Consider the following 20,106-nt stretch of genomic DNA (forward strand, 5'->3'; position numbering starts at 1 on the left):
ACAAAGGTGAAGGTTAGGCCGAAGAAAAATGAGCTTCTCCAAAAAGAAACCAAAGTAAATTTTGCTTGTTAGTTTTGGCAATTTTTTTGTGATTAAGGAACGCAGACTTGTGTTGAAGAGTTATTTGCAGCACCCAGCAAAATACACAGCCTGCTCTTTATAGAGTATTTATGTTCTCTGTACATTCAGTTTTAAAATATTTATTTCAGAGCAGTCTGGAACAGTTTCTGTACTCTACAGGGAGGGAGGCTGCAACTTGATTTGAAAAATGTCACTCATATTTATGAGCTGGAAAGTACGTTTGGCATGAGAAGTGTGAATATAAGAAAATAACGGCGTTTTTAATTCCTAGGCAGCGCTGTGAAAGACACCCCCGTGAACACGGGTCCCCAGCTCAGCCCAACTGACCTGAAAATATCAGCTGTGACCTCCAAGAGCATGCACTTGGCCTGGAGCCCTCCTCTGAGACCACCGAAGAAATACCGGGTTGTGTATTATCCATCCAAGGGTGGGACTCCCAAAGAGGTGAGAAACCTTTCCTGGGACACCTGAGACTGCCACAGCTTCCAGAGGGTGGCTGGGAATTTAAGTGGGCTTGGGTAGACAAAAAAAGGGTGGTAGTGAGACATCAATTAAGCCAGAGATGAAATTAAATGCACATTGAGCGTAAATGTGATGAGGTAACAGAACGACAAGACAGAAGATGTTGATTTTTCTCTTAGCCAGTGTTATCCCCTCCCTAAATCAGGTGTTTTGACTCAAAGAGGACACTCAGGTACAGAGAGCTGTCCAAGGATGCTCATCTGTGATGGATATGATTTAAAAAAGGAAATCCCAATTGTGGATGAATTTCCATTGATTTCAGTGAGAGCATGACTAGCATCTTGTGCTCAGTGTTTGCACAAATCCCAGGCTTAGAGGACAGGAATCCTTTCTGCCTCTCACCTCTCTGTTTTGGAGAGATTTTAGCTAGCACAAAGCACAGGGGGCAACTGCACTCCATGTTTCTGGGCACAGATCTGCCACGGAGAAACCACACTGGCCAGGGATGGCAGGTTCAGCCATTCCATTGCTGAAGAGCAGGGATGCTTTAAATTTTAGCTTTCATGTTTTTCAGATTCTGTGCTGCCCAGGGGTGCAGTTCTGAGCCTCACATTCAGTGTCAGTCAGCTCTCCTCACAGAGTAGGTAGACAAAACAAATTCTTTTCCTGCTGAAGATCAAGAACAACTTTCAGGCCCAAAAGCACAAACAACGGTGGACTGAAGGGAGGAACAAGAAGGATGAGACCTCACAACCTGAAGCTGTAATTGGACAATTAAACCCCAATATGCAAATGGACCAAAACTTATAAAAGTGTAAGACTTCATGACTGGTCAGCCGATTTTTGTGACCATTCTTAGTCCACCTTGGGTGTAGCCCTGGTCAGGCCCTGTCCTGCCTGGGGTGTATCCTAAAGGCTTTTCAATAAATATCTGCTTTATTCTCTAGCTCTGTCCAGTCCATGTTTCAGGTCAGCCTTCCCAAGGCGTCAGCAGCAGCACCTCCTTGCCTTGACAGCCCCGCCTTGTGCCTGCAGGTGGTTCTGGAGGGAGCAGCGTCCTGGGTGCAGCTGTCCAACCTGACCTCGCACACGGAGTACCTGGTGTCGGTGATCCCCGTCTACGGCGCGGCCGTGGGCGACGCGCTCAGAGGCGTCACCTCCACACGTGAGTACAGACAATTGTGCTGGTGGCTGCTGGTGGAAGGTGAGCAGAGCTCCCTCCCTGAGCATCTCAGACTGGAGCCTGCCTTCTGTTCTTCCCAGCTCAAGTTCAGCTCTCTTTATCTGCGGAGATGTTCAGAACTCAAGCAGACAAGACTGTGGCAACAGGACGTGAAATAAAGATGCGTGACTCCAGTCAGAAGGCAGTAGAAATCGGAAGGCTTTATTTACAATTCATTCAGTCCTTTTATAACACGCTGTGCTACAAGGCACGTTATTGGTCCATAGGGCTGACACCTCTCCCATTGGCTCAGTAACAGAAATAGCAAACACCTCCTGTTGTTATGGGAAAGGAATATTGTTTACACAAGGTTGTTTTGGGAAAAAAAGAAAATTGTTGAAAAGTTTCCCTTGGGAAGAGCTCAGGCTCAGAAAATATCGGGTCCACACAAGACCCTGAGCAACCTGCTCTTTGAGCAGCTGGTTGGGCCAGAGACCTTCAGGGGTCCTTTCCACCCTCATCATTCTGCAAAGCAGAATGTGGCAGTAACACCCCCTGCTAGAAATATATTGCAACTCTTCACGTTATTTATTTTTTTTTTTAAATACATGGTCTCCAAGTGAATTGAACTCTCTGTGACAAAGAGACTGTGTTAGACATGGGGTAGGTGCCCAGCAGCTTGCAGCAGGTGTTGTAAAGCCAGGTGTCCCCTGGGTTTTGGGTTGTTTCAGACCTCATACACTGAGGGTACATTTGTGCTTTATTTTTCTCTTTAGTGCCATTGTCTTCCCCTCGCTCCCTGCGTGTCTCTGAGCTGAGCCACAGCAGTCTGAGGCTGAGCTGGAAAGCAGCTCAGGGAGCCACACACTACCTGGTGCTCTGCTCTGCAGCCCCTGATGGAGCAGAGGACTATACTACAGAGGTAGAGTTTGTGACAACAGTGGTAATATTGTTTTTTCTCTGCCTGGGCTGGGTTTAGGGCTAGCTCTAAGCTTTGGCAATTGGTATCGTGTGGTCAAAGCAAAAAAAAATGTATCAGAATTATTGCCAGAAACAGCTTTCGTAAAAGATCCTTTTTAAATGGTTTATCTCAAAACGATTTATAACTGCGAGGGTTTCATATGGGAAATTAGAGCATGGGAGAGATCTGGCTGCCTCCTGGGGCCCTGGAAACCAAGGCACTGAACTCGCATCCTTGCAGCCCCAAGTGTAATCACTGTATCCTTGAGGCTGTACATAAACATCTTGACTGTGTGTATCTTGAAATGTTAATTGAAAATGCGTTGGGGTGGATTTTGCTGACATCTGAAAACAGAGCTACGACAGTGCAGATGAGCTAAACAATGCTTGATGAACGGAAAATCCTTAAAAGCATCTAAGAACCCTTTGTTGTGCATTTTAATGCCTTATCTGGAGTACCTGTAGGCTGCTGATATGAATTAAAAAACAAACAAACAAACAACAAAGTGAGTGGGGAGGAACATTTATTGCCTCTTTGACTAAGATTCTCCTTTGGAATGCACAGCAATAGGGGCAATTGCGGGATGGTTTTCAAAACAGAACAGTTAATACTCTGCTTTCAGGGCATAATCATGGGATTTTCATGAGATTCAGAACACTTGAAGCGACACCAACATTCAAATTTGCATTTCATCACACTAAAACATTCCCGCAGCTACCCGACCTTCTCCCTGCGAGACTGCAACGCTCCAGACCTATGGGGCGTCCGCAAAACCAGCATTAAAATGTTCCCATCCTTTTACAAACTGTTCTGCGACGGGTGCAGGCTCCTGAATGTCGCGGTGGTGCCTGTGTGCGGGGAGCAGGCTGCGGGAGCAGAGCTGTGCCCGTGCCCGTGCCGTGCCGGCAGCAGATGGCAGCAGCCCGGCAGCGCTCCTGCCACAGCCTCCCCTGGGACTGGGAAAAGCGGGATCACAGCTCCGAATGTCCCCATATCCAGCCCACAGCAGCATTTTGGTGTGAGACACTCTGAGAGCAGAGCAGGGTGAGAAGGAGGGGCTGTGCATCCCCAGCTGGTTTGGTGTCCCAGGGCAAGGGAGGCAGAGCACAGCCCGGGTGGGGAAGGGACTGGAGGAGAGGAGAGTGAGGGGAGACATCATCGAGTTCTGCAGTTTCCTCAGGAGGGGGAGTGGAGGGGCAGCTCCCATCTCTGCTCTGTGTGACCGGTGGCAGGATCCGAGGGAAAAGCTGGAGCTGTGTCAGGGCAGGTGTAGGTGGGATATCAGGAAAGGGTTCCTTACCCAGGGCACTGAACAGGCTCCCCAGGGACTGGTCACCAGCACCAGGGTGACAGAGGTCAAAGAGAATTTGTACAACGATCTCAGGCACATGGTGGGGCTTTCCTGTTCAGGGACAGGACTTGGATTCTGATGAGCTTTGTGAGTCCCTTCCAGCTTGGGATATTCTGTGATACTGTGATTCTGAGATCATTCTAGAGTGGAGATGTCCCCTTAGTTGTAACCAGAGGGTCCTTGACCCGTGTCTCTGATAGGCCCTGCTCTCTTAAATGCATCGGGAGGTACCCTAGAGCTGAAGGGTACCCTCAAACCCCTCTCTGTTGGCAGGTGAAGGTGACCCAGCCCGAGGTGCTGCTGGAGGGGCTGTCCCCCAGCACTGGGTACTCTGTGGCAGTGTATGCCATGTATGGGGAAGATGCCAGTGAGCCAGCCAGCATCCAGGAAACCACCCGTAAGTGCTGCTGCTGCTTACTGAGTTGTTATTAAACACTCAAGGCAGGAGAGACATGTTAAATGAGGTGCTTCCCATATTGCGCATGTGGCTTGCACACATGCTGCCTCTTTTCTGCTGGATCTGAAGCGAATATTGGTCCCCAAGGGGATCTCTGACTGCATGGTGAGCTGTGAAAAAGGAGTGGTGTTTCCCTGGTAATAAAGGCGCCCTGAAAGAGGTGTCCCTTGAAGTCTTTGTAGGCTGAGGGGGGAAAGGCGATCATCTGCCTGTTTCCTCACCTAAATCCATAGCAGCCCTTTATAACCCCCAGATGAGTGTGTGGTAGTGAATAAAGGGAATATTTTCCTGCATAATGAACAAGCCTCTTAGTTCAAGGTGGGGTCATCTGAGAGCAGCAGGAGGCAGCGGGCGGCCTTTCCTTTGTGCAGCCTGTGAAGGCTGGGAGTGCTGTCCCTAACTGGGAATGCTGTCCCTGACCGGGAGTGCTGTCCCTAACTGGGAGTGCTGTCCCTAACTGGGAATGCTGTCCCTGACCGGGAGTGCTGTCCCTAACTGGGACTGCTGTCCCTGACTGGGAATGCTGTCCCTGACCGGGAGTGCTGTCCCTAACTGGGAATGCTGTCCCTGACCGGGAGTGCTGTCCCTAACTGGGAGTGCTGTCCCTGACTGGGAATGCTGTCCCTAACCGGGAGTGCTGTCCCTGACTGGGAATGCTGTCCCTAACTGTCGTTGCAGTGGCCCTGAGCCCTCCCAGGTTCCTGAGCTTCTCAGAGCTGAGCCATGCGTCGGTACGGGTCAGCTGGGAGGCGGCAGCCGCGGCCGTGCGCGCCCACCACGTCACTTATGTCTCTGGCAGAGGGGGCAATGCTGCACAGGTGAGTCCTCAAGGGCTGGGGGCAGGAAAAAAGGAGCTTGGGGAGTCGGTTAATGCCCTGTTGTCCTTCAGCTGCATGGTTCAGGGAGCGCTTGTGTGCTGGCAGAGTGTTAACTCTGAAATGGGCACTGTTGCTGCAGCTATCACCACATGCTGTCCTCACTGCAGCTGTATCCTCTAGAATCACAGGAGGGTTTGGGTTGGAAGGGACATCCATGACCATCTAGTCCAACTCCCCTGCAGTGAGCAGGGACAGCTTCAGCTGGATCAGGTTGCTCAGATCCCCATTCAATCTGGCTTTGAATGTTTCCAGGGATGGGGAATCCACCACCTCTCCAGGTAACCTGTGCCAGTGTTTTATCACCTTTGTTGTAAAAGTCTTCCTTATATCTCATCTGAATCTACCTCTTTTAGTTTAAAGCCAGGACCCCTTGCCCTATAGCAGACTTTTTTTCTTGCTAAAAAACTCTGTTCCCCTCTTTCTTATAAGCTCCCTTTAAGTACTGAAAGGCTGCAATATAATGTCCCTTTTTCATCAGCCCAAGTGTCTCAGCCTGCCTCTTACAATACTCACACAACTCCTCCTCTGCAGGTGGAAGTTCCTGGCACTGCAACATCCACTGTCCTGAGACCTCTGTCCTCCCTCACGCAATACTTCATCAGTGTCAGATCTACATACGATGAGGGGGACTCCTTTCCAATTACTGGCAATGTCACCACCTGTAAGTAAGGAACAGAAATGCTTCTGGCCTCAGTAAGAGGTGACAAAGTTGGTTTGTGTGTCTCTGAACTCAGATGTTTTGAAGACTGGCCCCAGCAGCTCGTGGCCAAACCCCTTGCACAGAGCACAGATGGCTGCTGTTCTTTGTGTGTGGAATATTTCCAGCTGTGTTATGCTCAAAATGCGGTGGAAGGGATAAAGAAAAGAAGCAAATGAAGAAAACCATGATCTATCACTAACCTCTGCATCCTTGAGAGCCCTCCTAGCCTACTTCCCTTTAGAATGTGATGTGATATGTGTGCTCTCTGTAAATGAGATAACCTGTCTTAATTAGGGCTTTAAAAATAATTTACCCCTGTCTGTCCTGATGACTGTTGTCATACGGGTCTGCAGAAGCGACAGACAGGCTGGTCTCAGACATCTGCTCGGTTGATGTTTTGCTCCCCAGCCATCTGCTCCCCACCTTGGCTCTGACAAGCTGCTGTCAGAGCCTGCACTTCAGCTCCTGTTCCTTGTGCCCCCCTCAGTGAAGGTGCCCCCTCCCCGTGCCCTGAAGGTCACCGAGCTCTCCGGGAACAGCCTCCGCCTGCAGTGGGAAGCTGTCGCTGCCTCGGATGTGGTTGTCTATCAGATCAAGTGGAGCACAGCCAGTGGAGAGAAGCCTCAGGAGGTATGAGCCCACACACAGCTCTGGGGAGGCTGGGCTGGCTCGGGACTCACCTGCCAGCGTGGTGAGAGCTGTGTAAAACTATTCAGAGAAATGCTCTCCAGCAATTGAACAGTTCAGCAGGATCCCTCCTGGGTCTGGCTTTCAGTGGAGCAGTCACCTTGAGGGCTGGAAGCAGCAGGGACAGCAGGGCAGAGCCCTACAGGCTCTGGGAAGATTGCAGAAGTGTTCTGGGAAACCTCAAGGATGAAATTCAATAGGGACAAGCAGAAAGTATTAAGCTTAGACAGGAATAATTAACCACAGGTATACAGGATGTTAAACAAATAGCTAAGAAGCAATTCAGTAGAAAAAGATCTGGGGTTGCAGAGGATCACCAGTCCCCAATGTCAAGATGTTGTGGATTAGAAAAAGACAATACTTAAGCACTTATAGGTGGAGATACTACTTTTAAGAAGGCAAAGCATTTTCTCTTCTCCTCAGTGCTAGGAAGCACTGATACTTTTGGGATACTGCTCTTTGGGAAGGATGAGGTCCAAGTGATGAGCACACAAATGAGAATGACCAGAGACAGAGCTGGTGCAGGAGGGGCAGGGATGGACCAGGTGCCCTCTTCCATCTGAAGCCCTACATCCAGTACGAGGTCAAACCAGTTTAAATGGAGGCTTAATACCCCAGTCTCTCCTGCAGTGAGTGAGACCAAACATTCCATCTGGGCTGGAACTGAGGGGTACTGGGGATCCTGTCCCCTGCTCCCCTAGAAGCTGGAAACTCAGCACAGGGGCTCTGTGCTCCCAGCAGGCACTGCCTGGTGTCAGAGCTCTGTGTTGTGGCGCTGAAGGAGCTGCTGAATGTAACTGGGCTGCCATGCACAGGCATCTGCTCTGCTTTATTCACGGCTGGAATTTTGCCTTTGCTTACACGTGTGCAGCCCCAAACAGTAAACTTTGGTCCCAAAGCCCGGTGCTAACTCATTTGTGCCCACAGACAATCTGTGAGCCAGGCACTTGTGTGGCATGAACCAGCCTGGGGATGCCTGGGAGTGCGACTGACTCATTTCCTCCCCTGCTGCAGCTCTCCCTGGCTGGAAATGTGGTGACAGCCGTCCTGCCCGGCCTGCAGAAGAACACTGACTACAAAATATCCATCTGGGCCTACTACAAGGATGGTGCTCGGAGTGACACTGTCTCTGTTCACCACAGGACCAGTAAGTGACCAGTGCTGGGATCCACAGCCCAGGAGTGGCAAACAGAGCATGACATGCCTTACAACCCAGCACACGCCTGCAGCTCAGACTGGGCACCTGCAGCTCTGAAAACCCAACCCCAAATGTCTGAAAAACGCTAGAGATATTTAGGTTTCTGTCTGAAAGTGTTCTCAACCTGTCCTGAGGACAAGAGGCTGGGCAATCCCATCAGGTTGGTGCATTTTAGAGGCACCTGGCAATCCTTGCACGTGTTCCATGTAGAACACATTTCATCCCTCCCCTGCCTCAGTGCAGTGCATGGATGGAAATGAATTCTGAGGGTGTTCAGCTGAACGTGTCACTGTGCTACCTAAGGAATGGTTCTTGCTAATAAAATATTGCCTGTAGGGAGGGTGAGGATTTCCTGAGCTGTGTCACTGCTGAGCTGTGCCTCACTGAGGGCATTTACAAATATGGGAGGGAATCCTGCAGGCACACTCTGCCTTGGAAGCATTATCTAAATCTGGCTTTGTACAGGCAGGATATGAGGTTAAAAAGTGGCACTCCCAGAGGTCCTGGTAATTAATATTGCCTGTAAAATGGCTTTGTTGGAAGCGAATGGAACACAATCCCTTCAACACCAGCAGTCCTCCCTCCCCTCTCAGATCTCATCCTCCTCTGCAGAATAAACCCATTTAGGCTGATGTTGAGCTGATGAAGCTTGAAGTAAATGGTAATCTTGGAATGAGAAGCTCAGATTTTATTAATAATAAATAATGAAAATATTTTTTATAGAAAGCTACCTCAGACAAGTACCTTGAAGTACATACTGACAAAAGAAAAAAAAAAAAGCAAGCATCCTACTGAAACATGTTGACAAGAGGACAATTAGAGCTGTTTGGAGGGTGTAGGAAAATTAATTACTATGTTTTAAGCTCTGAATTATGAAATGTCAGAGGAGCTCTCTCAGCCCAGCAAAATGACACGTGACAGTGCCCTTCTAGGCACATTTGCACAAGCCAGTCCTTGCTGCTGCTGGCACCACAGTGGGACAGGGAAAGCAATTTGATTTCTGCTTGACAGCTGCTGTCCTTGTGCAGGAGCCTTGGGAATTGTCAGACTCTGCCTTTTGCATCAAGAAAATAAAATTCTCCAGGAAGCCAGGTGTGCAGCTGGGCAGCCAACACCAGGTTCAGTGCCTGGGTGCTGCTGGGCCCTTTGCAGGAGCAGTCAGGACACTGCCACACTTCTCCCAGCCAATACTTGCAGGTGAAATCAATGGTTTGGATGCTGATTCTTTTCCAGTGTTTCAAGTAAAAAGTGCCCACAGAGGAGAAGTGGCACAGAAGGGATGGCTGGTGATTTCCAGTGCTGCTCTGGGGCAGGTCAGGGGAAACTTGAGGTTGCCAGAAAATTGCTGAAGGCTTGTGCAATGAATGGATGGGCTGATGTGGCACTAGGCAAGACTCTGGGACCTCCTGGGATATGGTTGTATTTCAAATCTTCCATATTTCAAGCAAAAACTTCCACGCTGTACTGTGCCTGGTCAGGATGTCCAGTGGCGTTAATCTACCATCAGAGCTGGTGGACAACAACTCATCCAGACACAGCATGGAAATCTCTGATGTTATCTGAAAACCCAGACACCTTGGTCTGATTTTTGAGCCCACTCCCCCTTAATTTTCATTATAACATGAAGATCTGAGGGCTGAAACAGTGATGAAGGGTCTGTGGTTCTCCTCAGGATGGCAGACTTTGGGTGGCAATGTGGTGAACAGCACTGATCAGGCTGTGCTGAACAATACCAGGAGTGTGTGCTAGAGGAGGTTGTGGGAGGGAGGAAGTGCTTTCTTTTGCTTTTATTATTGCTTTTCTCTTTTTCTCTCTTGGCAACATCCCTTTATGTAAGGATAGGTCAAGTCATGAAGTTTTTTCTTAAAAATGTCTTGGTAGAATTTCCAAGAAATGCTGAAGTTTCAGGACAATGACTGAAGTGAAACTCAGCAGGAACAGGTAACACAAGATCCTCTCCCTGTCCTTCAGCTTCCCTGGAATACTTTCTTCTTTTGAAGGTCAAGGGAAAACAATTGCCAGGTCAGAGCAAAGCTCTTTGCCTCTGGTTTTGTGAAATGGAACCAAGTTTGTCCCCTGGAGCGAGGTAAAAACACCAAGTTTATTTTATTCAGGGCCAGTAATGCCTCTTGTCTCACCTGAAACACACATTTTGAGACCAAATGTGTTGCTTTCATGGGACCCTGCAGACACCAACCCCTCACAAAATACAGGTGACAAGAAATGTCATCCTCTTATAAAAACCAACAACTCTCATCACTGTGATGTGTCATTTGGAAGGACCGGGATGAGGTCACTCGTCTTTTTGGTAGGAAGAAAAGTTGTTTCAAAGTTATAGTTTGAGATTTGTCATTTTATGAACTCAAAATCAGTGAGTAGCTTTAGCTGGAAAAGAAAATTTGGAGACAGTGATTTGGTGCAGGTCCTTTCTTGCCTTGGAGAAATTGGATTTTTTAAAATTTTTTGTTTTGACTGGAGGAAAGAAAAACTTCGGGATTATTTTTCAGTAACCCAGTTAGCAAACTTTTCCCTGCAGACTTTCCAAGAGGCAGAGCAGGAACAAAAGCATGCTGATGCATTTCCCACAGACAACAAAATAGCCAAAGTGGGCTGCTTACCCACGGTTCTGATGTTTCTTCTTTTTTCTCTGTTATATTTAGACTGAACTCTCCTTTGCGTTGAGCTCTCCTTTCGGTCTCTTTTATAAATTGTCAAGTGTAGCAAGGTCCTTATCCTTGACCAAAGGCTTTCACAGTGATCACTTGTCGTACTAATAAACAACCTTAGTGGTACTTCAAAGCCACACAAACCTTCCCAGCAAGCACAGGGAAGTGCAGAGGATGCTTTCCTGAGAGGCGTCTGCTGGGACATGGAGGTGTTGCTGAATGGTGATTCTTGGAAAATGCTGGAAGGGCTGGCTTTGGTCCTGTTGAGAATCAGACAAGGACCTTCTTTTGTACTGAGGGAAAGTTCTTTCATCTAGGCTGGGGAAAAAGAGCTTGAGCAAAAGAAAAGAGTCCCTTGACAATAGTCCTGAAGGACAAGGAGAGGGCAGTTTGGATGGGAACTGCTGCTGAAACCTGGCTGAGCTACCCTGGCTGGCTTTACATGGAAGTGTTCTACCAAGTGCTTGTGTGCTCTGCTCCTCCAGCTAAGCTGTGGGGAAATCTTTTTATCCAACTCCTCAGTGAGCTCTTCCTAGCAGAGTATGCGTGGCAAATAAAAGAGATTGAAATGAGGGAATGAAGCTTCAACCCATGGCATGAAAAACCATGGCTTGTAGTTAATATATAATAAGCATTGCAGGTGAGCATTTTGGTGGAGTGGAGCCCAGGGTTTTATTCTTATTTGAGTATTAGTGTGCCTGTGATGCTGGTTAGACCTGAGAGCACGCAGGGATTGCCCCTGTGGAGGAGCAGAGGTTGAAGAGGTAAACAAAGACACAGATGGTGGCAGAGATGCTTCTATCCTCCAGGGCAGCTTTAGGAGGTGGCCTGTCCCATGTCTGTCACATCCATGCCATCAAGTTCTGCCAGGCCTGAGGGCTTTCCAGAATAAACCTGACTCTAAAGACTTTTCCAACTCTCCCTTTAAAGTTTACTTAAGCAGTCTTCCCTGACCTCAGGTGAAGGAAATAGCCAGTGCAGGCAGCAAAGATCCATCACTGACTAATAAAGTGCTGCTGAAGTCACTTTATTCCCACTCTTGTTTTCTTCTCTGCTTTACCTCGTGGTGGAGCACAGCAACAGCCTCCAGCCTGATTCAGCTGCTGCAATCTTGGTTCAGCCTCAGTAAAAGTAAGCTCATTTTATAAACAAAAGGGAAGGAGGAGCAATGAAGATGCAAACGACCTTCACTCGACTTGTGCTTTAAGGTCACCCCAGGCTTTGCTGGGTGGGCAGAACACCTTTATAGGAAAACTGCAGAATAAAGACCTCCTCGCCTGGGTGTGTTTCTTCAACTGCCTTTGGGTCTCACCTACCATTTTTAGTATCTTCTGAATAAATTCTTCTTTTTCTCTGCCCAGAACTTCTGTGTCTTCACACCAGCGTGGGTTTAAGGACAGACACATGATTTTATGCTTGGAAACAAGCACCAGGAGCAAATGACCCCATGTTCTTGAGCCTCTTTTTGAACTGATTTAGCCTCCTCTGCCTTTCCCTTCCTCCCTCTCAACCTCTGCTCAGAGAAATCCCTCCAGCATAGGAGCCTCTGTGGTCAGATCCTGTTTGCTGCACAGCAGGACCCCAGGGAAAGAAATGCATTTATGTAATTAAAAATTGCTCAGCTTTTGTTTCTGGCAAACCCTTTTCTGGTTGTCTGGCTCAGCCCATCACCTGTGTGGAATCCATCCCAGGACAGGGCCAGAGAAGAGAGGGCAGCTCAGGCACCATGTGTGACCCATTCCAGGGCTGTGGGTGTTGGTGTCAGAAGCTCTAGGCAGAACTCTGGTGTGCTGGATGCTCTGTGATTTTTTTTTCAATAATTTTAATATAGAAAAAGCTGAAAAATATTAGAAATTATTATGGATTAACTCTGATGTGTGAGCCAGGTTTAATTGCCAGTAAAGCTGTTTGTCCAGCTTGATGAAATTCAATTCCAGTTCAAGCACCCTTGGTGTTTGTTCATGATGTGTACAATGGGTCTCTTTGCCTTGTGCTTCCAGGACTCTTTCACCTTTCCAAGAATTTTTCCCATGTCCTAGGCTTGGAATTGCCGAATGCTTGAGTTGTGGTGTGTTGTACTTGGGAGATCCTCATCCCTCCGGGATCTATTTTCCCTCTCTCCTGGTGCCCAGGGTGCCTGTGTCTGCTCTGAGTGTTGGTTACCTGCACAGCAGAGCACTGAGGTGTTCAGAAATGGGCCTGGAAGCAAACACTGCTGGCTCCACTCACAGAGATCTCTCCCTGCTTTTTATGCTGCTCCCCTTCCACCCCTGTGACAGATTCCAGGAGCCCACCCACCAACCTCTTCATCGACTCCGAGACCCCCAGCAGCCTCCAGGTGCACTGGACCCCTCCTGATGGCCGCGTTCAGCACTACAAAATCACCTTCAGCCCTGTTTCTGATGCTGCTGCCCAGCAAACTGTGAGTGTCCAGCTCCTCTCTAGGGCCCAGACACTGGGCCAGAGGCTCATGGGGACAATGTGACCAGAGGAACTCTGCTCACTCCAGTCAGGTTTACCATCAGAACTCAAAAACAAATCTCTTCTTGCTGATGTGTTGCTTTGCAAACAGAACTCCAAGACTCTTTTGTAATTAAGGTATTTTTCTCCATCAAAGCCACTAATAACAGAGCTTTCTCTACTCCTGAACTGGGGTGGGGAATTCTTGGGGGCAGAGGGCTGGGGGATAAACCTACCGCCCCTCTGGCTTAGGGAGTTTAAATATTATCCTTTTAGAACACAGATTCCCTACTTAAACAGCTGGGTTATCCTGTTATAAGGCACTTCTGCTTCATTTCCATGGGGAATATTGGGAACTTTGTATGGAAAGAAGCTTTTCCTCTGTGTATTGCTCATCCAACAGCAACACACAGCCAAGCCTTCCTGGGCTGAGCCAAGCAGGAATGCTGCTCTGAGCCTCACACCGCAGCAGTCAGCCCCACCTAACCCTGGGCTGTGAGGGAGAGCTGGAATGAGAACCTCAAACTCTGGGATCTTTTTTTTTTTTCCCCTCGCTGCAGATCATGGCTCCTGGCAAAAGCAGCAGTGTGACCCTGCAGTCCCTGCTGCCTGATCGAGCCTACAAGGTGACCATTTCTGCCATCCACTACACGGGAGAGAGCGAGAGCACGTCCACCACGGGACGGACAGGTACAGGGATCAGCTGGGATGTGCCGCACCTGTCAGCCTCCAGGCCACCTCTTCTGGGACAGGAATGGCCTCATTCGCACTGGGCTCTGCCTGAGGCCCGGGTTTTGTACAGCAATAGCCATGAAAAATGAAAATCCTGCCCCAGTTTCTGTGCTCCTGTGAGTCACTGGCAATTCTGGGGTGAGTGTGAAGGGCTGCCGGCCCTCTGGGTTTTGAGCCAGGCTTCACAGTCTTGAATACCAGAGCTCAGGCATGGCTTCAGGATGGGCTAGGAGAGGGTCAGGTCAGATATTAGGAAATATTTCTTCACTGAAGGAGTGGTTAAGTGCTGGACAATGCTCCCCAGGGTAGGGTCACCATCCCTAGAAGTGTTAAAACCCGAGCAGACGTGGCACTTCCCATTGGGGTTGAGTGGACTTGGTGGTATTTGGTCAAAGGTTGGACTTTAAGGTCTTTCCCCACTTTATCGTTCTATGATTTCTTTCTCTTTCAGCTCCGGTGCTGTCCAAATTCCCTTCCATCCGAGGATTCATCCCACCTAAAACAGAGGGTAAATCATCTCCTCTAAAGTCCTGCTTTGTGTTGTTGGTTTGGGATTCAGTAGCAGACAGCACAGTGTGGGCTCTGCAGAGCAGCAGGAGGGGTCCATCAGCTCTTGACAGATGCCCCTGGGGACAACCCAAGGACAACAGAAACCACAGAACTCCTTAACAGCAGGCTCAGTAAAGAGACCTGCAGTATTTTAGAGGATTTCTGCACAATTTGACTAAAATGTAGTGCAGGGAAGTGTGACATGTTTTAAATTAAAATTCCCTGTAAAGTCCCTTATTAAATTTAATGAGCATATGCTCTCATAGCTGATAGAAAGCAAACTATGAAATGGATTAGTGAGAAATGTTGAATTAATGGGGTTATAAAAAAGTTTCTAATAAGTAAATATTAGAATGCAGATACTGTTGCAGTGCTGGCTTTCTCTGACTATTTGAAACTATTCCAAGCAAAATTTCAGTTTTAAAATTTATTGAGTGAAGTCAAGATTGAAGAATCAGGCAGCTTAGATGAAAAAATTTAGTTTATAGCCACCAAAAGACATACAAGATTAAGTGGTTTATTGAGGTGTTCAGATCACAGTGGAAAAGTCCTGTGAACTTTCAAGCAGAAAACAATCTCTCAAAAGGCTGATGAGTCACCTTGTAGAATTTAATATAGATGTTTGGCTATGGTAGCTGAAAAGACAATAGAAGAAGTACTAAATTCTTTATGTTTTATAAAGTATCTTTTTTTGAAGAAGGAGACACAGTATGTAACAATGCTGGGAAAACAGTTGGACGTGCAATAAAAGACTCTAATATTGATATACAACCAAATTATCGAGAGAAATGGTCTGACATTGCAGGAGTGAATGTTTATTGAACAGTGAGTAACTGCATTGGGCTGGGATTTGGAGAGAAAAACAAAAACCAAAGAAGATAACAAGACAGCAGGAATCTTAGGCTGGAAAGTCTAGGGAAAAATCTTCAAAGCAGAAGTGAAACTGCCAGTGTCAGGGATCCTTGCCCTGACTCTGAGAGGCTTCACCCAAGCTGAGCATTGCCTGATCAAAGAGCTGTGAGCAATCCCAGTGCCCAGCTGGGAAGGAGGGGAGAATTGCCAGGGATGTAAGCAACAGGGACTCTGGGGCCCGGGCAAGGGTCAGAATGGGCTCACTGAGTCCCAAACAAGAAAGTCAGATACCTGGGAAATGGACACGTTTACAGCCTGCTTTGGGATCATTTCTTTTTTGTTTTTTTTTCCATTCATCATGTTTCAATTCCGAGAGAGCTGGAGAGGGACTTTTCACAAGGGTGTGGAACGATAGAACAAAGGGGGATGGCTTCAAACTGACAAAGAGCAGGCTCGGATTAGATGTTAGGAAGAAACTCTTCCCTGTGAGAGTGGGGAGGCCCTGGCACAGAGAGGCTGTGGCTGCCCCATCCCTGGAAGTGTCCAAGGCCAGGTTGGATAGGGCTTGGAGCAACCTGGGATAGTGGAAGGTGTCCCATGGCAGGGGGTGGAACAGGATGATCTTTAATGTCCCTTCCAACCCAAACCACTCTCTAAGATTGAGAAATGTTTGTTTCTGGAAGGAGAAGGGAAAGAGTAGTGTACAGGTTGAAGTTCATGCATGCAAAGGCTCGTCAAGCTCAGCATTGCAAGGGTCAAGTTTCAGAAACTGATTTTTCAATGGATTTCCATAGATCCCTTCAATAGTTTAACACCCAGTTCTACAGGAATTATGGTATGTAAAAATTAAGCATCAATTGGAACAACGGAGGTCATGGTACCTTGTAAGTCTTTGTGGTTTAAATCCTGGCTTTAGTGGTCCTGTGGCCATCAGAGTCATTGGGTGCCCTTTCTTCACCACTAGGAATGGCATTGAAAGTCTCACAGGCTTAGGAATCTCAGGTCTTTTGGGGAGAGTGAGTCACCTCCTTTCAATGTTTTGTACATTTTACAAAGGTTAGGCTGCTGATGAGGTAGGAAATGGCATTGATGCAAGAATGGCAAGGCTGTGCTGAAGCCTCAGTACAATGAGCTCTTAGATTCTATTACCTTGATGACTTAAAAAAACCCCTTGTGAAACAGCCCATCCTGCCAAATATCCTTGATTTTCAGGGACATTTCTCATTTTGCGTCAAGCATTCCCTTTGTCCCAGCTCCATCTGGCATCCACGTTTACAGCCAATCCGTGGCCTGGGATTTACATGGCAGCAGATGATTGAAAGTAGCATTCATGAGCTGTTTTCTAAAACACCCCTTTACCTGAGCCTTTAAACAGAGTGCTGGTAGCCCTGGTGCCTCAGGTTCCAGCTTCACATCCCCACCTCTTCTCTGGTCTTGCTTTTTGTCCTGTGGCATCTCAGAGGATTCATCAAGAGGATTTCTGAAAGACAAACTGCAAAACTTTTCAAAACTCTCTGTGTTTTCTGAAAGAAATCAAAAGCCAGACTCTCAAGCTTAGATACATTTTTTTTGCTGTGTGTATTTATAATTGCAGGTACAAAATTTGAAACTGCATATATCTTTATTTTACCACACTACTAAGGCACTGTTAAAAGAAAAAAAAATGTTTTGATGTCTGCTTTTTTAAAAAAAAAACTTGCCAAAAACGATGCTCTCTTGTATTTCATATCATCAGGTGCCAGGTGAGTTAGTCGAAAGTGATCATGGAGATGTTTGATGATGAAAGACATTATTTTTATTCTGGTGATAGGCAAGCCAGGAAACAACTTTTAAGTTTGCATAAACATCAATTCTCTCTTTCTCCATACATATATATAAACAAGGTTAAAGTCCAAGCTCTGAATGAAGCTGCAGGATGTTCTAAGTTTTGCTCTCCTCTATCTAAAGGAACTGTGTTCATTTTGCTTTTATAATACCCTGCTGTCTTTTTTCCCTCTAATAGTTTTCCCGTTTTATTCTGTCCTCACAGCCTGCCCCAGCATCACCTCCATGGAAGGTTCCAGAAGAGGTACGGTAGCTGATCCAAGCCCTGGTGCTGCTGGGCTGTGACTGAAAACACTGCCTGGTCTTGATTTGGAGACCTGTGCGAGAGCTGAGTGTGGGGATAATGTCCCAAGGAAAAGGGGAGAAGCGTGAGAACCAAAATTGGAACATATCTTTTGTCAGGTAGAAGAATATTTTGCAGCACCTGAATTGTTATGCTCTGCTGCTCCACCAGCTCGTGCTCTCGGCTGTCAGGGCTCAACACCAGGATTTTCACCAGCCTTGAGGAGGTGAAGCTTCAAACAGCCCTTGAATTTCAAGAGGATTCCTAGCTCCCAAAGGCTCCTCAGAATGTCAAACTCCAAACTCTCAGTCTGTCCCCGGGGTCACCTGTGCATCCTGCAGAGGTCTCTCAGCCCGAGGAGCTCTCTGCAGTCAGGCTGCACGGGTTTTGCTGGGGCAGGAATTTCCCCTTTCTCCTGTCTGTGCCAAGGGAGCTGTCCGTGCTGTTGGTTTTGCTGCAAGTGTTTCTTACTGAGAAAGCAGTGAGTTCTTCTTAGAAGGGGGCATCACCGCCTCCCCAGAGAGTTCTGAGTTACAGGTGAGACTGAGGAACTGGCTGCAGTTCTCAGCTCTGGTTACTCTGTGGTTGAGTCACTTCATCTTTGCCCATAGCCAGGTTGGCCCTGAGCAAATTGATCTTGCAGGGAACATCCCTGCCCGTGGAATTGGATGATCTTTAAGGTCCCTTCCAACTTTAGGTGTTCTGTGATTCCATGACTCTGTGATAATAATGGGATTATATTTCAAGACGTTTTTAATTGTGACTCAAGCCTTCTCCTCCTGTGAATTTTAAAGGAAGTCTCAGTGTTATAAGCTCCATATCAGAGATAAATGGGCCTCAAGTAGGTAGTTTATTTCAGCAAACTCCCTTGTACTGCTGGGATATGAAAAAAATCATATAAATATAAAGATAAAAGCACCCAGCCCCGAGGCAAAATGAAAACTCAAGCCAAGGAACTGCAGAAGATTGTGAATGGTGAAGGGGTGAGGGAATCCAGACTGAAAGCACCACACTGACACGAAGCCCTTCCATTTGTTCCTTCCTCAAGAAGGAACCATCTCCTTCATCCCAGTCTGCTGCAAACTCAGATAAACTCAAACAGAATCCAAACGGTGAGATCTTACTGAAGAGAAAACTTCAATGAAAATGACTTGGAGCTTTAATGATGAGCTGGGGAGAGAGATGAAGCTGCATGAGGCCGAGGAGATGTCAGAGGTGTCAGGGGAGAATCTCTGTAGCCCACACAAGGCAGGTCAGCCCTGGGTGTCTCCTGAAAATAGAGAGAAATGGAAAAGTTCGTTTTTTAAAGCTTTTTTCTTATTTTTTTCTGGCTCTTACACATAAGGCATTTCAGAGTAGAAATCATTTTCTCTCCCTGCTAGCAATTACTGGACTGATTCCATGCCTTTTGAAGATAATACTTTGTGTGCAGTTGAAAGGAAGAAATCGTTGGAGTAACATCTTTCTCATTCGGGTTTTTTTCATTCTGAAGATTTGAAAACACAGTTGTGAAAGCCTCCATCTTTTGTCCACTCTCCTCCAAGAGGAAGAGATCACAAAAAATGCGCACACAATCTTATTTTCCTTGGCTGCCATTTGAGGGCTACACTCGAGCTGATGTTGTGTCATTAATGGCATTTTCTCCTGTCGCCTTCTCTGTGCTGATTCAACCTGCTCTTCAGACACACTTATTTTGCACTCCTGCCTAACCACTGATTTCTCTGTCTTCCTTTGTTCCAGGATTTGATATGATGGAAGTTTTTGGCTTGGTAGAGAAGGAATATTCCTCCATTAAAGGCGTGGCCATGGAGCCCTTTGTATTCAGCGGCTCCCGCACCTTCACCCTGTTCAGGGACATCCAGCTCACCCAGAGGACCAGGTGGGAGCAGAGCTCTGGCTGTTGCCATCCTCATCCTCAGCCTGATGCCACGTGCACAGCAAAGGAAGGTCGTTTTGGGGAGGAATAGTGCAGCCCCGCTGGCAACTTCCAAATTAAATGATAAATATGATCAGCTAAATCAAATCATTGGTAGATTGAAAAAAATAGCCAGAGGGTTTTTAGTTAATGTGTTAATAAATAGACCCCTGACTTTCCTCGAGATGAGTTGTCATGTAGAAATTAAGGGGACGCAATAGTATTTATTATACATTTGTACAGCCAAACATTTTCACAGTGCTGTTTTTGGTTTTTACAAAATCACTTTTTTCCAGCTTTTTTTGGTTGCTGTGATGGACGTGAGGGTCCTGTCAGGTATGGACACTGCACCAGTCTTTAGGCATTCTATCCGCAGCCACCTACACTTCAGGGATGGCAGTCTGGTGTCACATTTTCATCTTCAATCCCTTCTCACAAATATCTCTGATTTGGAGAGAGATCTTTGCTTTAGAAAATATCCCTCACAGCTGCTCTCTGCAGCCTGGGCTGCATTGATGAGAAGGAATAACCACTGGCTGTGGGTTGTGCCTTGACCCCATTCCCTTGCATGTGAAGCTTCTCCACGGGGTCCCAAGCAAGGCAGGCAGCTCCTGTGACCTCATTCCTTTTTTATGATTGTGAATCAGGAGTGATCTGACTCCTGACATTCATTTCTTCTTGGTTTAAAGCCTAATTACTGAGCCACTGACTCCGCTTAATCTTAGTTAAAGAAGCAAAGCTTCTTAGAGTAAACAGAGTGGGGGAGATTCAGAGAAACCTTTGGTCTAAAAACTCAGGAAATGATGGGCAAATCCTTTTGTTCAACTCTTAGAGATGCCATTCCAAGGACATTACCCCTTCAGAAACTGAGAGAGAAAGAAGAAACTT

The 20,106-nt window shown here is 47.1% G+C and overlaps 1 protein-coding gene across 1 annotated transcript in view; it reads left to right on the top strand.

Annotated features, from left to right (window-relative positions):
- Nucleotides 1–20,106, top strand: part of COL20A1 (collagen type XX alpha 1 chain) — a 52,186-nt gene that overhangs the window by 14,000 nt on the left and 18,080 nt on the right. Inside the window, exons 11-23 of the mRNA XM_066199045.1 lie at nt 353–525; nt 1,579–1,708; nt 2,482–2,627; nt 4,291–4,414; nt 5,153–5,292; nt 5,884–6,013; nt 6,540–6,682; nt 7,754–7,886; nt 12,883–13,025; nt 13,624–13,753; nt 14,247–14,303; nt 17,226–17,264; nt 19,044–19,182. Of these exons, the coding sequence (XP_066055142.1) occupies nt 353–525; nt 1,579–1,708; nt 2,482–2,627; nt 4,291–4,414; nt 5,153–5,292; nt 5,884–6,013; nt 6,540–6,682; nt 7,754–7,886; nt 12,883–13,025; nt 13,624–13,753; nt 14,247–14,303; nt 17,226–17,264; nt 19,044–19,182 (1,627 nt within the window). The remainder of the gene's footprint in view (nt 1–352; nt 526–1,578; nt 1,709–2,481; nt 2,628–4,290; nt 4,415–5,152; nt 5,293–5,883; nt 6,014–6,539; nt 6,683–7,753; nt 7,887–12,882; nt 13,026–13,623; nt 13,754–14,246; nt 14,304–17,225; nt 17,265–19,043; nt 19,183–20,106) is intronic.

This window comes from Chamaea fasciata, unplaced genomic scaffold, assembly GCF_029207755.1.
Source record: "Chamaea fasciata isolate MVZ Bird 193981 ecotype frontalis unplaced genomic scaffold, bChaFas1.0.hap1 SCAF_17, whole genome shotgun sequence".
Taxonomy (NCBI): Eukaryota; Metazoa; Chordata; class Aves; order Passeriformes; family Sylviidae; genus Chamaea; species Chamaea fasciata.